The following is a 16383-nucleotide window of genomic DNA, read 5'->3' as shown; positions in this document are numbered from 1 at the left end:
GAAAGAAAGAAAGAAAGAAAGAAAGAAAGAAAGAAAGGAAGGAAGGAAGGAAGGAAGGAAGGAAGGAAGGAAGGAAGGAAGGAAGGAAGGAAGAACACTCAAAAGTCAGGATGTGGGGAGCCAAAGATATATTTCAGAAGTAGAATGATTGGCTGGCATCAAGGTCTGAGTACTGCCCCCACCACAACTGATACAACACACACACACACACACACACACACACACACACACACACACACACACACGTGGTGGGGAGAAATTAAAGATCATTCAGGGACCAGATGAACTGTGGGTAGAATTGGGTAGAAGAGGTGGAAACACTAATCATGTAATATTTCCACCCTCAGCCTGCTTAACACAAAGATCTTGTGATAGGGAAAATTGTGATGCACACTTTAATCCCAGGACTGGGGAGAAAGAGGCAGGCAGATCTTCGTGAGTTTAAGGGCACTCAGATCTACCTAAAAAATTCAGGACAGTCAGGGACAAAACTGAAAACAATTTTTACACACACACTCACGCATGCACGTGCGCGTGCATGCGTGAGTGTGTGTGTGTGTGTGTGTGTGGTGTGTTGATGTGTATGGTGTCCATGTATATGCACATTTGTGTACAGGTGCCAATAGAGGTCCTCCTCTGCAAGAGCAGCAGGCACACTTAACCACTGAGTCTTCTCTCCAGCCCTGGTGTTTAAGTGGGGTGTTTTGTTTTGGTTTTGGTTTTGGTTTTGTTTGTTTGTTGTTTTACGTTTCATCAGCCTCCCGAGTGGCCTTTCCTCTTACTTCTGCTGTAACTGCCTTCTTTCTGTCCTCTTCAGAGGGGAAGTTACAGAAAGCAATTTCTACCAAGAGGCAAGAAAGAGTCTTCCTTAACAAAAAGCAATTGGAATCTCGCTTTGTTAGTTCCTATAAAAATCTCCATCATTTGCCACAGACAGAGAGGCAGGACAGGAGACCAAGCTTTCTTCTATTTAAGGCTTGTTGGTCAGGAAATGCGCAGCTCCTACATTAACAACAACAGAAACAAGATGACGGTCCATGTTCTGTTACATTGAAAAGCAAGGTGGACAGGCTGAAGAGATGGCTCAGCTATAAAGAGCAGAGGAACATAACCACCACGGCTTCCCACCCAGGATTAGGTCACTCCCAGAGGTTTCTGCGACGCCTTGGGAGCTTCTTTTCTTCGAAGGAGAAATGTCCGCTCTTTTTTGTTTTCTGAATAAACAGAGAGCGCCAGTGCTCAAGGGCGAGTTTGAAGGGTGGGAGAGAGGTTTCCACATTCCCTCACTAGCTTGTCTTATGACCGTGCTAAATATCTGTTCACTGGGGATTGAAATCCAAAAGGCTATCCAGGAAAGGGGGCAGAGAGGCCAGGATAGACAGCCACCTCACACACCTGTTACCTCACTGGTACCCATGGACCCAGTCTCTCACATCTTCTGTTACCGGGTCCTGGTTCCTGATAATAACTTTCGTTATAATTCCCAGGTTAGTGGGGTTTGAGCCCGTTCAGGCTCCTGCCGTCTGCTTCTTTTACAGAAGCCATAAGCCCTCAGCTCCCAGCAATTCCTGGCTTCGAAATTCCCTTTCACTTCTTCGCCTGTGCACACTCACTAGGTCTAGCAGGATCTCTTCCTTGCCCCCACCTAGAAAATAAAAAGACTCCCTTCAAGGCAGATCTCTAATAGGACCTTGAAGAAAACTTCCTATACCACCTGTGATGGTTTGGATATGCTTGGCCCAGGGAGTGGCACTATTAGAAGGTGTGGCCCTTTTGGAATAGGTATGTCACGGTGAGTGTGGGCTTTAAGACCCTCATCCTTACTCCCTGGAAGCCAATATTCTGCTAGAAACCTTCAGATGAAGATATAGAACTCTTAGCTTCTCTTGTACCATGCCTGCCTGGATGCTGCCATGTTCCCACCTTGATAATGGACTGAACCTCTGAACCTGGAAGCCAGCCTCAATTAAATGTTGTCTTTTATAAGACTTGCCTTGGTCATAGTGTCTGTTCCCAGCAATAAAACCCTAACTAAGACACCACCTCTCCCTCATGCCACCCTAACAGCCTCCTACCCAGACTCTTTAGGCCTGCAGTTCCCGGAGACCAAACCAGAACTTTTCATCTTTACACCATGTTGCCTGGCTGACCAGCAGTATACTATTGCTCAATGAATGACTAGAGGTGCTTCTTAGCATGCCAGGTGACAGAAACCTGGCACTGGGTACACAACGACAGAAACCCTCAACTAGGACCTGTTAGGTACTCTCCAGGACACCAGGGTGTCCTGGAGTTTTATAACAAAATAACATTTTATTATTTGTGGTCTCATCCAATGTCTTCCGGAGAAAATGACAGTGCTTGTTAATGATAAGCAAGCAGAGGCGAGGCGCCAAAGGGTAAATAAATTGGCCATGACAGCACAGTTAGGAAGTGACAAACTGACATTCAAACCCGTATGGCTAGCAAAGCCCTGTTTCTGAACGGTAGCCCTTAGAAATGATGAACCACAATATGTACTTGTACTGTCACAAGTACACGGAGCCCCTCTGTTTGATGTCACTATGTGATCAATATTAGGAAGAAATTAATACTGTAAAATGTGATGTTTAGGCCAACAAGATTGTGACACTAAAGCATATGTATGAAGTAGATTCAGTGTCTGCTCTGAGGTAGGAAGAGATGGTAGGACCAGAGAAAGGGCCACATAAGCAGGCCACTGGTGACATTTTGGATCTCACAGAAGACCATTTATAGGACCAGAGTGGGGGAGAAAAAAAAAAGGTCTATTTAAGAAAGTTTTTAATAGTGAATTGAAGATAAGCTCAGATTTCCCTGCCATTTTTTTCCATCTGAGAGGAGGGGCACCATGGATTTCACTTCTACCGGCAGAGCCTGATTTCTACAAGGGAGACAAGGATGGACTCTGAGGAGTTACCAGTCTGACAAAGTGACCCGAGTCCAGGAAAAGGCCTCCCAAGCTCTAGCCTGGAGCAGCACAGCATAGCTCAGCTATTGGCTGCATAGCATCCTGAAAAGGCTGATCAGAGAGAGGACACACATAGGCTCTTTTGCATCTTCTCAGAAAAGCCTAGATAACCTCAACTGCCAGTCTTTGACAGAAAAGTATATTAGCAGGAGACCAAGGTTGGGGTTCCAGAACCCAGAATTGCCCAAGCCGCAGCCAAGACAGGATGTTAGGCAGCTGGGAGGTGGAAACTGCTGCTTGGCTGCTCAGAACTGACACGATGCTGTGGGCATACTTGCATAGACCTATGTCTACTCACTTCCTCTTGAAGCCATGACCACTTCCCCTCAAAGCCATATGCTTCTACAGACCTCACTATGTGCCAGCGAACAGTGGGGCCTTAGAGACAGCCAGTGCTCAGAGTCATCTTTGAGGGTGTCTTCTCCTTGCCCCCGTTTTTATATGCTCCTTCCCCACTCAATGTCAAAGTACCGGTAAGACCCTAAGACTTCCCCAAACTCACTGCTCTTCTTAGGGCTGGGCTGAGACCCTTTCAACTTACAGGGCCTGGGACTCTGAACGCGAAGAGTTCTCTAAAGTGAGTATCAGTAAAAATGAAAAGGATGGAAAAAGACCCCAAACCCCAGTTCCTGTAACTTGGGTTACAGGAACTCCTGCTCAGGGAAAGGGAACTGCTTGTGACTAGGTGCCCAAACCTTAGCTACCATGATTCAACCACGCCCAAGTGAGCCAGGCCTCTAAGCCCAAGAGAAAGTCTAGTGCAGCAGTTCTAGGCCTGTGGGTCGCTAACCACAGATGACGCCTTCACAGGGGTCACCTAAGGCCACCAGAAAACATACATATGATACATACCCTATGATTTATAAAAACATACATATGGTACATAAACATATGATACATAACAGTAGCAATATGATTTATAACTAGCAAAATTAAAGTTATGAAGTAGCAATGAAAATAAATTTATGGTTGGGAGGGGTCGCCACAACATTTGTATTGTGTTAAAGGGAATTTTATTAATGGGCCGTGTTATGAGGAAGGGCTAGAGGATTCAGCTATCCCTAATACTCTTCCAGATTATAGGCTCTCAAAATACGACTTTCAACTACCTGTGTCAGCTTGTGTTTTGAGTAGTTGAGGTCTGGCTAAGAGGCTATGTTCAGATGTGGCCACCAGGTGGCAGCACATTTCCACCGTCCTCTGAAACACAAGCTGCCGCTAACGAGAAAGAAAATGGGGAGGGCTCAAAACTGGCCTCAGCCAACAACCTCGGACTTTGCAAGGGAGACCAGGAGCAAGGAGGGTAGGTAGGCTGCCTATGGTCAGTCCAATCTAGTCCCACATAATATTCTGATCCTCTGGACTCAAGAAGGCTGGTAAGCAGCATGAACAGCCTAACAAAAAAGTTTTGCATTTTGCTCCACAAAGCGGGAACGATTACTCTCAGCAAATAGAGAAGGAATCTGCTTAAGTCTGTTCTGCTAAAGAGCATGTTCTACAATGGAGACCAGTCCAGTCTGGTCTCCTGACTGAAGGACGGGGTGGATTCAGGAGGGATCTGCTACCGTGTGATGTCTGCCGTAAGTAGATCTCACCGGGTTGTGCATTGTTGGTCCTTCCCCCATATCCTCCAATCCCCAACCCATCCTCCTGTGGGCACAGGGCCCTCTGGTCACTGTCCTGACCTTTTCAAAGCCCATAACTTACCCAAACGTCCTTGAGCCTCTTCATATCGCAGCCTCCTCATTCCAGCCTCAGGCCTCCAATTACCCACCCTGGTATTTTTTCACTCAAGTAGGGGACTCCCGAAGTCTCTGAAGTTAATCTCTGATTCCACACAGGTCAACTGTGAGTCCTGATGTCATTTTCAGTGACTTTTACGTAAGCACTAACTAGCACGTGCAGGAACGAACCCGGGATAGAGCACCGCCAGTCATAGATGTGTATAGTGGGGCTGTGCCTTGGTCTGCTTCTTCTCAACCCACCCTACCCTTACATGAATTGGGCACATTCTCCTGGATAGAGCAAGAAACCAGCAACCTCTACCCCTCCGATGACACAACACGTCTTCTCCTCTTACTCCACAAGGTCCTTCTATCACGAGTGTGTGAACCCTGCCATTGACAGGGTGCTAAGTGACATGGCCCAGGCTCCTTGCTTGGCGTTTTATACTTGTCACTTATAATTGTGGGCCAAACTTAATCGTAAGTGCTGCTAACTCATTTCACTGGCGAGGAAACCACAGCCTGGTGCGAGGTGGCTTTCAGGGAGCAAGTGGCGGAGCTGGGATCTGAACCTGCATTAGTTACTTCTCAAATTTCTTTGACAAAATCTTGAACAAAGGTAACTTAAAGAATGGAGGAAGGGAGGGAGAGAGGACAGTTACAGTCAACTACGATGGGAAAAGGCCAGAATCTGAGTCAACTATCTTAGCCCTTTCCAGTGAATCACACAAGAATGGGCCAACATCAATTATACCAAACCTAAACTGCTCTTGGGCAGAAATGCTTCAGTGTGGAAGGGTGTGCATGATCCATGGGTTGGGCCAGCTACTGAGAACTACTGAGAACAGGATTCTTTTTCTTTCTTTTTTTGCCAGTTTTCTGGTTTCTGGTTCCTCCTATTAGGCTATGGGGTAATGGAGGGCAGCCTGCCAAGCCTCCCTCAACCCTCTCCATCCCACACCCCTGCATCTAGTCCATGGTCAGACAGCATCAGGAAACCACATCACTTTACTTCCTGCTGAAGGGTTCCCCCCAATAACTTTATTTCCCTCGGCTTTTCATTAAAGCTATTATTATACAGAGTCTGTCCCAGCATTTCATCATGATTAAAGATACTATATTGTTATTACTTATACAGAAGGTTGAAGAGACCTATTTCCCCGGGGAGGTTAGTTCTAGGAAGGCTGTTGCTTTTCTTAATACCTCTCCTGCTCTGGTCATTAGCTTAGTGGTGTAGGTTGTTTCTGCAGTGGGCAGCCAGGAACTCAGAGTGGGTCAGCGCAAGCCAGGCTTGTCTCAGCAAAAAAAGACTTTCTAGAAAAGCTGCACGCATTGTCTCAACTTCAGGCTTCTAGTGTCCTTTTTAAAATTATTTTTTTATTTTTATGTGTGTGCACACACTTGTGTGAAGGTGGTATAGAGACCAGAAGTCATCATCACTTGCAGCTGGAGTTACAAGGCACTCAGAACCACCTGGTGTGAGTGTTGGTAACTGACATCAGGTCCTCTCAGAGAGTAGTGTCTCAGCATTCCTATTGCTGTGAAGAGACACCATGACCACGGTAACTCTTTGTTTTTTTAAAAATGTATTAATTTATTTTATATTTGTGAGTACACTGTAGCTTTACAGAGCGCTGTGAGTCTTCATGTGGTTGTTGGGAATTGAACTTTTAGGACCTCTGCTTGCTCCAGTCAACTTTGATCACTCAGTCCCTGCTTGCTCCAGCCCAAAGATTTATTTATTATTATACATAAGTACACTGCAGCTGTCTTCAGACACACCAGAAGAGGGCATCAGATCCCATTACAGATAGTTGTGAGCCACCATGTGGTTGTTGGGATTTGAACTCAGGACCTTCCGAAGAGCAGTCAGTGCTCTTACCCTCTGAGCCATCTTACCAGCCTTATAAGCAACTCTTATAAGGAAAACATTTTACTGGGCTGGCTTACAGTTCAGAGGTTTTTATCCATTACCATCATGGTAGGAAGCATGGTGGTGTGTAGACAGACATGGTGCTGGAGCAGTAACTGAGAATTCTACATCTAGATCAGCAGGCAGCAGGAAGAGACCATGAGCCACTAAACCTGGCTTGAGCTTCTGAGATCTCAAAGCCCACCCACTAGTGACACAGTTCCTTCAACAAGGCCACACCTACTCCAACAAGGCCACACCTCCAAATCCTGCAACTCCCCTATGAGCCTAAGGGGGCCATTTTTAGTCAAACCATCCCAAGTGGCAATCACTCTTGTTTGTTTGTTTGTTTTAAAGATTTATTTATTATTATATGTAAGTACACTGCTTTTGTCTTCAGACACACCAGAAGAGGGCACTGGATCCCATTACAGATGGTTGTGAGCCACCATGTGGTTGCTGGGAATAGAACTGAGGACCTCTGGTAGAGGAGTCAGTGCTCTTAGCCTCTGAGCCATCTCTCCAGGCCGTGGCAAATGCTCTTAACCACTGAGTGACATCTCCAGCCCTGGCTCCTGGTGTCTTAGTTGTTATGCTCTGTTCTTTTATCATGAGCACATGCTTTTGGGAAGACTGCAAGTCGCAAATAACGAGCACATAGAAGGAACATTGGTGCTGCTTCCCATTCACCCATAGGGATTTGTGAAATTCTAAAATACCCAGCCAGATGCATGCTTGGAATCCCAGAAGTTGGGAGGCTGGGGCAGCTTGATCTCTGTGAATTCAAAGCCAGAGAGGACTGCCAAGGTTACAACTTGAGACCCTGTCTCAAGAAACAAGAAACAAAACATGGAAAAGCTGTCATTTTAATTGAGTATCTTGGAGAGGACTCAATAACAGAGCTTGGGGCACTGATGCCCAGAAGTATCCGGGATGGCACCACCCACGGCACAGGCAGAACTCACTCACCATTGTATGTACAATCAACTCCCAGGAAGGATCAAAGGCGCTGGTGGGTAGCCAGTGGCCTGTCCCTCACAACAGATTCCATTTCAGCTTATGCTATCCTCTCTTTGAGCACTTTTATGCTCCTTTGGAGTTAAACTGTTTCTCCCAATTCCTATTCAACTTTGGACCTCCAGGAGCCTCTTATAACACCTGGCAACATGGGAGACCTGTTTTATGTTGGAGCTGAATGCATATATTATTCCTAGGTCTGTCCCCACCCTACCCCCACACACATCCCACCCTAGCCCAAGAGCGCGCTAACCATGTCACTGTGTGGGGCAGAAGCTGAGAGGAACAAGAGGGCCAATTTTTGTTTCTTTGTTGCATCTTTTCCCTGCAGTCCCTTAGGGTTATGTTACTGACTCAGTCTGGTTAAGAGGCCCTTAGAGAGAATGCCTTACAAAACAGTTTGTGGCTTCTCTATGTTTGTTTACCACCACACGTCCATTCTCTCTTCAGTGTGATTTGTCTAATCTGATGCCGTGGGCATCCTGTTTTCTGTGTTCCATGATCAGAGCTCTGTCATTTGTTCTTGGTCCTGTTCTCTCGTCTTCTTGCTTTTTCTGTAGGGCTTAGAACTGTTCCTGGTGTTACACTCATCACTTTTCTTGTCCCAAATCAACATTCACAGTGAGATTTTAGAGCACAAGTGTGCTAGAAGTGGAATTGAACATGAGAGGAAACTGGTGCCCGAAGTGGCTGGTTCGAGGTCAAAACCGACTAGCCAGAACATTTAGCTCCTTGTTTATTCTGGTGCCCACCTTGCTGAACCCGCAGATGAACACCCTAGGACCACCCAACCAGACAGTGATCCACTGCATGTGTGTGTCATGGCCAGTCTCCTTGCCCTGTCTATCCAGGTTGATGTGCCAGCCAGTCATATCACCTCTTATTGGCAGTACCTTCCAGACCTTCAGCACTCAAGCCTGTGCCAGAGTCCTCAGCCTTGGTGAGATTCCCGCAGCCAGCCACCGCCTGTCCCACTCCATGTACACACAAGGGCTTCTGCCTCCAGGTGTCAGGCCTGTCCCACTGCATTTATGCCCTGAGGCCCAGCCCCAGAGAAGAAATCAAAATGGGCTGGCTGCCAGCGAGTGACTCAGACGTTGAACATGCCACGTCCTTCTTGCTTTGTGAGCTTTGTTTCTAAGTGGATAACCTTGGCCACATTGCCCAATCTCCCATGTCTTTAATTCCTCTTTGGTGAAGGAGGAAGATTATTCTCTGGGACCTGAAAGAAGTAAAAAACATCCAACATCTGGGGCAGGGTCTGGACCACTCTTAAGAGTCCTGCACCCATGCTCTTCCTGTGGGCCTCATGGGCACCGGGCCAGTGACTCCTCATGAGGTGCTTGGTGGTTACTGAACCAACAGGAAGCATCTCTATACCCACAGACCCTCTGTGAACCGTGAACTGCAGGCTTGCTGTGCCCCTGCGGTTGGAATGGTCTAGATTTGGCTTTCCTTGGCACCTTTCTCTCCTCTTTTGTTGAAGAAGCTTTTTGCTCCAAATCCTCTGTTGGTTTTCTGAGCTTCAGAAATTGGACTCACCCAAAGGCGATGGCAGGAAGGCGATGGCAGGACGGTGATGACGTCTTCTCCTATCTTTTCTACTTGCCAGGAAGTGAGTGGCTTGACCGCATGAAGAAGCTTGTGCCAGGGTTCAGCCATGAGACCGCCCCCCTTCGTGAGCCCAGGCAGAGGCCAGCCTGGGGGGTCCGACTGCAAGCAGTTCCTAGACAGGCAGGATGGAGCACCCGCAGACACAGGGGCCTCTCAGTTGCTGCAGGTGAAGCCTGGCTATCTCAAGAGCCCGCCCTATTCAAAGCCATAATCACAGTTTCTGTGTCTTACCTGTCACTCATTCTGGAGGGCCTGGCAGAGCGCTTGGCACTTTTCAAGGCTATAAAAAGGCCACCTTCTGGGCAGGGTGTGAAGGTTGATGAATATTATGGTCACCTCCTGCCAAAACAGCTGCTTGACAGACATGAAACGCACGGCACACAATTTACGATTTAATACGCAGCCTATTCATTTGTGTCTGCACTTGATCCTGAATACCAAATACCCTCTAACCTTTCATTAACCCTGGAATAGATCCTGACTGTGAAGGGCCAAGGAACCAGAATGACTCTCCAGTCACTCCCAGGCCTCCAGGAGAATGGCTCTTTCTGATCTGAACCCTCCAGGATGACTCAACTGACCCACTCTGGGCCCTGTCAGATGGAAGCCAGATAGATGTTGTTTCAGTGGCCACGGCTGCAGCAGAGGCCAGCAGAAGTCTAGGTCACTGCAGATGGTCTCTGGTCCTTTCCAGCCCCCACCCCATCTCTATCTAGTTCCCGTGACTGGGGCCTTTTGTGTCATCCTGAGGTTGGCACTCTCTCACTTCCCGACAAGAATGCTGGCTGTTGTTTCTGAGCAAATGGAACGAATGACCGACGAGAACCCCAAGCAATCTGCAAACTGGAAACATCTGCAGGAGGCGAGGGCAGCTGCTGGCTGGGTGGGGCTCCAAGGAACTGCCGGAAGGTCAGCCTAAGGGAAGGTTGCTCCAGAAACTTATGTCCAAGCAGGGGGCGTGTCCTTCTGGGAGAGGGAAAGTCAGTTTCCTTTAAGGGCATGGCCCCTGGAAGGTCAACCACACTACAGTGGGTGGATCCACACCCGCTAATCTGTGGACATCGAGAACGGGTTATAAAAATAATTTTTAAAGGACATGAAATTAGGAGGGGTTGGGGGGTGGGCGTACACTTGGGAGGAGTTAGGGGAGGAGTAGGGAGTGAACATGATCAAATATGTTATGTGTAAGGGCGTATGTGAATGTATGTGACTGTATGAGTATATGAGTTTCTGTGTGTATGTGTCCGTGAGGGTATGTGACTATGTGAGTGTGTGTATGTGTATGTGAGTGTAAGTGTGTGTGATCCTCAAAGAATTAATAAACATTTTTAAAGGGTTACTTCATGACCCTCCTCACCTTCCACTTAAAGAAGAACTCCTTGCCTGGCCCTAACCAAGTCAAAGAAGCTATGCTGTCGTTCCCCTAAATACCATTTAGATGTTGGATGTGGCAAAGCTGAAGTGGCTCTCATTTCACAGACCCAAAGAGGAAGCAGGTGCGGTAACTGCCCCACCCACAGCAAGTCAGGGAGGGCGCAGGTAGGAGGTCACGCACACTTACAACACCACATCACCTTCCTGAAAGGCTAAGTAGATCGCCAGAGGCTTGGCTAGCAGCTGCTGGAGTCAGGTGACACAAGGCCTGAGGCGGATCAACAATCCAGCTGCGGCTTTGAGAGCTGGATTTTCTTCACTTCTGGTTGAGCGTCAGAAGCTTGGGCTCCACAGAAAGGTCGTGCAGAGCCAGCTCTTCGTCTGCAGGGGGAAATCTCAAAAAACCAAACTATTTCTTGACATGGACTCTGAAGTGGAAAGAATGTTCTAAGGGTCACATGGGGGTTACCGTGGAAAGACACAAACTAGCTTATTTTGCCTGACTTCACAGGGGCTACTCAACCAAGACTTCTACCTGCTGTGAGACCTAAGCTGTGTTCTCTTGGGCCTTGGCAAGGAAGTACTAATTTCTAAACTATTCCTTCCCAGGCTTCAGCCTGCATGTATGAAGAGAGAGGGAGAGGAAGAGGGAGAGGGAGAGGGAGAGGGAGAGATCTTTGAAATCAGAAGAGGGTGTGGCTCTGTGTGATCCCTGATCGGTGCTGGGGACCATAGCCATCTCCAGAGAAGACTAAGGAGGGCCCTTCCGGGAGGTAACCAGCGGTTGAACGAGAAGCCACAGACATGCATTATCGCAGGCAGCCATTGGGCACCAGCTGCACTTCAGGGCCTCCACCATATACTGAAGGCAAGAGGAAGTGAGAGGGATCAACAGGAACTCGGAGGAGGCCGTCCCCCACCCCCTGGAGCTACCGTGATCTCCACTGGCCTCCTTTGATATGTACGGTGAAAAGACTGGGACAGGTTGCTGATTCATCAGCCACACAGTCTGAGGGTGCTGGGGTGCACCTAGCCAGACATCCTATCCTCCCCAGGAACTCAGAGAGACCAGAGGACTATAGTCCTTGGAGACCACAGAGGGCAGCCCAGCCTGGTTCCAGAAAGGGGAGCCTCTCGGAGGACAGACCATTTGAGGACACAGTGGCATCCCTGTATTTATCTGGACACTACGGATCAGGTCAGAGGATTCCGAGGTGGATGCTCTGTGCTACCTACACACTCTGAGACTAAGCCTTAGGCCTGAAGCTGGGAGTCCTCCACACTGTCCTGTCACGAGTCGGGGAGGGGGTGGGGTTGCGTTCAGCCTGACCGAGTCGGCACCCATGGGCTCTCCACTCAGCCTTTGCCATTTGCCCATAGAAAGACAACTCTCACCTCTCACAGCCTGACAGGCTGGGCCAGAATTGGACTACCAAGGAAGCAGAGGACACAAGCCAAAAGGAAGTCACAAAGATCAGCTTAAAAATAACCCTCTCTTGTCAATCATGAAGAGGAGCTCTGAGGGAGATATAGCCCAGGGTAACAACAGAAAGGTCCCACAGCAAATCAGCAGAGGTTAGGCTTCAAGCCCCACCCCCAACCCACTTCCGCCAGCCAGCATCTGTTTCCTTTCCTATATTTAAACAACCAGGTTAGTGAACTTTTAGTGCTTTTTCTTTTTTCTTTCTTTCTTTTTTTTTTTTCTGGCCAGGGCAGAGCAGGACCTTTCACAGAACACACGGGCCATGTTGACACTGAGGTCTTATAGCCTGTTTTTTTTTTTTTTCCTGCTCAGCTTCTGTATATGTGGGACCCAAACATCCTGAGTCAGCTTCCAGCCCCATTATTTTTGTGCCTCAAGAAGAAGAGCTGGAACGTGTGAGAACCAGAGGTGGAAGGATGGGGTGGGCAAGCAGCTGGGAGAGTCACCCAGATGCTGTCCTACTGTGGACAGTGCAGGGCACTTTTGATAATGGTTTGAATTTGAACTATGGTCTGACCAGTTCAACTTTTAAACCCTGGTTTCCCAGCTTTTGATGATAATTTGTAGGCTGTAGGAGAAGCCTGTTTAGCTTCAGGAAATGTGTCAGCATGGGTGGGTGGCCCTTTAAAGGTTTATACCAGCCAGGTCCCACTGGGTCACTGCTTCACTGTAAAGAACATTGCTCCTGCCAAAACCTCCCTGCTGCACTGGCCTGAAACCCTCCCGAAACCATGAGTCAGAACCACTGTTTGCGTCTTTAAGTTTTATTGTCTGGTATTGTGTTGAAAGGATGAGAAGAGTAACTGATGCATTTATCTAAGACCAGGAGAGGCAAAGGGGTTCTGCAGGACACCAGAGATACAGACACTATCATCTGCACCAACCCCAAGTGCTGCCGGGACAGTCTCTTCACAGTTAGGCCCTCAAGACTCCACACTATTTCCAGCATCATCATTCTCTCTCCGATAGAGCTGCATAAGGGAAGGCTACTGTGGTTCTCCAGTTTACAGCCTACGTTATTCAGGTTATGGTGGCTCTATCTCACCACACACACACACACACACACACACACACACACACACACCACCCTGTACTTGCTAGGAATTGTCTCAGGTCTCAGGACTCTTCTAGAACAGTGGTTCTCAACCTTCCTGATGCTGTATCCCTTTAATACAGTTCCTCATGTTGTGCGGACCTCCCCTCATCATGAAATTATCTTGTTGCTATTTATAACTGTATGTTTGCTTCAGTTATGGATTGTAATACAAGCATCTGATATTTACTATGGTCTTAAGAAACCCTTATGAAAGGGTCATTGGACCCCAAAGTGGATGAGTCCCACAGGTTAAGAATCCTAAAGATCTCCCCTTGTGGTGGGGAGGAGCCCATATTTCTTGTCTTTGGTCAGCAGGTCTCATACATCACTAAGAGATTCTCTCTCTGGATGATTCTGTGCTGCCTGACATTGCAGGGTGACTTGACTGGACCCAGCAGCTATCGCTGCAGTAAAGCAGAAAGGCCCCTGTCAGCAGCCTTCTGCTCTCCTCTCCACATACCCAGGCTGCCAGCAGATAGAGGCTAGGCTTTCACACTTCCTTTCCCTGTTAATGTTCTGGATATCTGCCCTGAGTTGAGCATTACTGAATTTCAGCCCACAAAAACACAGGCCAGAGGGAGTCACACTGGGGATTCAAAAGCCCAGCTCTGCCCTTCTGCAGCTGTGTGATCTTCAGCAAGTGACTAACTATTGTGAGCCCATTTCCACAACTGTCAAATGAGATTCAAAGAGATACAGAGAGGTGTGAGAAGTTGTAGAGATGACATTTATGAACACCTGGCTCCTTTCCTGCAGGTCCTCTGATGGTTTCTACTGCTGGGTGGATTCTCTGCTTATTTGGTTGGAGTCCCTTTCATACTCTATATTAAATACTTTAGAGGCTCTTGTTGAAATTAGTGTTCTTCTGAGCTGACAAGATGGCTCAGCAGTAACAGCACTCACTGTCAAACCTAACAAGTGGAGTTTGCTCCCCAGAACCCACACCGTGGTAGAAGAGAACTGATCCCTGAAAGTTGTCCTCTAACCATTACACATTTGCTGTGGCACAACTATGCCTATACACACACAACTACAAGTAAATAACAAATGTTTTCTTTATTTGTTTGTTTTTGTTTTTCGAGACAGGGTTTCTCTGTGTAGTCCTGGCTGTCCTGGAACTCACTCTATAGACCAGGCTGGCCTCGAACTCAGAAATCCACCTGCCTCTGCCTCCCAAGTGCTGGGATTAAAGGCGTGTGCCACCATGCCCAACAAATGTTTTCTTAAAAACACTCCTCCTAGTATTCTCCCTAACCACTTCTCTGCAAGAATAGTGAGTATCAGTGGAATGCTTGCTATGCTATGCAGACTGGCCCTTCATGTGCCTTAATGTATTTCCTACAAGACAGGTATTATGATGGCCACTTTACAGGCAAGCAGGCTGAGTTAAATTATATATATCAGGCCCTAGAGCCTCCACTTGAAACCTTTTGGCTAGACCCAGGCTACAGTTGGATGGGCTGTAGTTACCACTGTTTATAGAGAATTTTCTGAGCTCTACCAAGAGGTGGGTGAGCCTTTTTCAGAAGCTGGTTTGTGTGTGTGTGGTTGTTTCAGTTTGTTTGTTTGTTTGTTTGTTTGTTTGTTTTATGTTTTTTAATCAAACCACACTAAGTAGATCATCTACTGATGACAGCACTGTTAACTTGGCACCTACAAATCTTGTGTCAGACTCTAAATGCACTGCCCCTAAGCCAGGGAATTTTTGGTTTTCACTCCACTGCCAGTTTGGACGAAGTAACTTCTCATTGTGAGGGTCGATGTCTATTGTGCACTACTATGTTACTGGATATTAGCATCACCCATGCCTTCTACCCACTGAATACCAACAGCAGTCCCTACTCCCTAAATCATGGCAATCCAAAATGCCTCTAACTCTTGCCAAATATTTCAGGGTGGGGGTGCAAAGTCCCTACTGGTTGGAAAATGCTTGCTGCTTTGAACACAAAGTCTGAACTTTATAGAGGTTAGGCTGTTTTCCCAAGATCACAAAGGCTGGCAGGCACAGCAGAACCGAATCTGAACCAAGGCTTAAATGTTTACTCTGGAACCATGCTTTTAGTTCCTAAATAAAGAAAGCACAACCTTCATACCTCAATGTATTAAGCTGTCATTTACAGCCTCGTGTCCCTTGTGCCTAAGATCTGGCCTGAGCATCCATCTATCCAACTTTTTTTTTTAAAAGGATCACTATGGAGGTTAACATCTTGGAAAACAAGGACCATTCCTTTTTTTTTTTTTTTTTTTTCACAAACTGTGTTGTTTTTTATTAGATATTTTCATCATTTACATTTCAAATGCTATTCCGAAAGTCCCCCATACCCTCCCCCTGCCCTACTCCCCAACCCACCCACTCCCACTTCCTGGCCCTGGCATTCCCCTGTACTAAGGCATATAATCTTCTCAAGACCAAGGGCCTCTCCTCCCATTGATGGCCTACAAGGCCATCCTCTGCTACATACGCAACTAGAGACCTAAGCTCTGGGGGAGTGGGGGGTCCGGCTAGTTCATATTGTTATATTGTTATTTCTCCTATAGGGTTGCAGACCCCTTTAGCTCCTTGGGTACTTTCTCTAGCTCCTTCACTGGGGGCCCTGTTTTCCATCCAATAGATGACTGTAAACATCCAATTCTGTATTTGCCAGGAACTGGCATAGCCTCACAAAAAAACAGCTATATCAGGGTCCTGTCAGCAAAATCTTGTTGGCATATGCAATAGTGTCTGGGTTTAGTGATTGTATATGGGATGGATCCCCAGGTGGGACAGTCTCTGGATGGTCATTCCTTCTGTCTCAGCTCCGAACTTTGTCTCTGTAACTCCTTTCGTGGATATTTTGTTCTCCCTTCTAAGAGGGAACAAAGTACCCACACTTTGGTCTTCCTTCTTCTTGAGTTTCATGAGTTTTGCAAATTGTATCTTGGGTATTCTAAGTTTCTGGGCTAATATCCACTTATCAGTGAGTGAATATCATGTGTGTTCTTTTGTGATTGGGTTACCTCAGTCAGGATGATATCCTCCAGATCTATCCATTTGCCTAAGAATTTCATAAATTCATTGTTTTTAATAGCTGAATAGTACTCCATTGTGTAAATGGACCACATTTTCTGTACTCATTCCTCTGTTGAGGGACATCTGGGTTCTTTCCAGCTTCTGGCTATTATAAATAAGGCTGC

The 16383-nt window shown here is 47.1% G+C and overlaps 1 protein-coding gene across 10 annotated transcripts in view; it reads right to left on the bottom strand.

Moving 5' to 3' along the window:
• LOC110291040 (adenosine receptor A3) overlaps positions 1–16383 on the bottom strand; it is a 63636-nt gene that overhangs the window by 20080 nt on the left and 27173 nt on the right. The window contains exon 1 of one of the 10 annotated variants that reach the window (XM_029475608.1): positions 4697–5036. The exons of 8 other annotated variants lie outside the window; for them this stretch is intronic. Coding sequence is in view for 1 of the 2 variants with exons in the window: in XM_029475606.1 (XP_029331466.1) it covers positions 4697–4736 (40 nt within the window). In the remaining variant the exon portion in view is untranslated. Of the gene's footprint in view, positions 1–4696; positions 5037–16383 lie in introns of those variants that run through there. One more of the 10 variants, XM_029475606.1, reaches the window with a different exon arrangement.

The sequence above is a fragment of the Mus caroli genome, chromosome 3, assembly GCF_900094665.2.
Source record: "Mus caroli chromosome 3, CAROLI_EIJ_v1.1, whole genome shotgun sequence".
NCBI lineage: Eukaryota > Metazoa > Chordata > Mammalia > Rodentia > Muridae > Mus > Mus caroli.
This window is presented reverse-complemented; position numbering and strand designations above follow the sequence as displayed.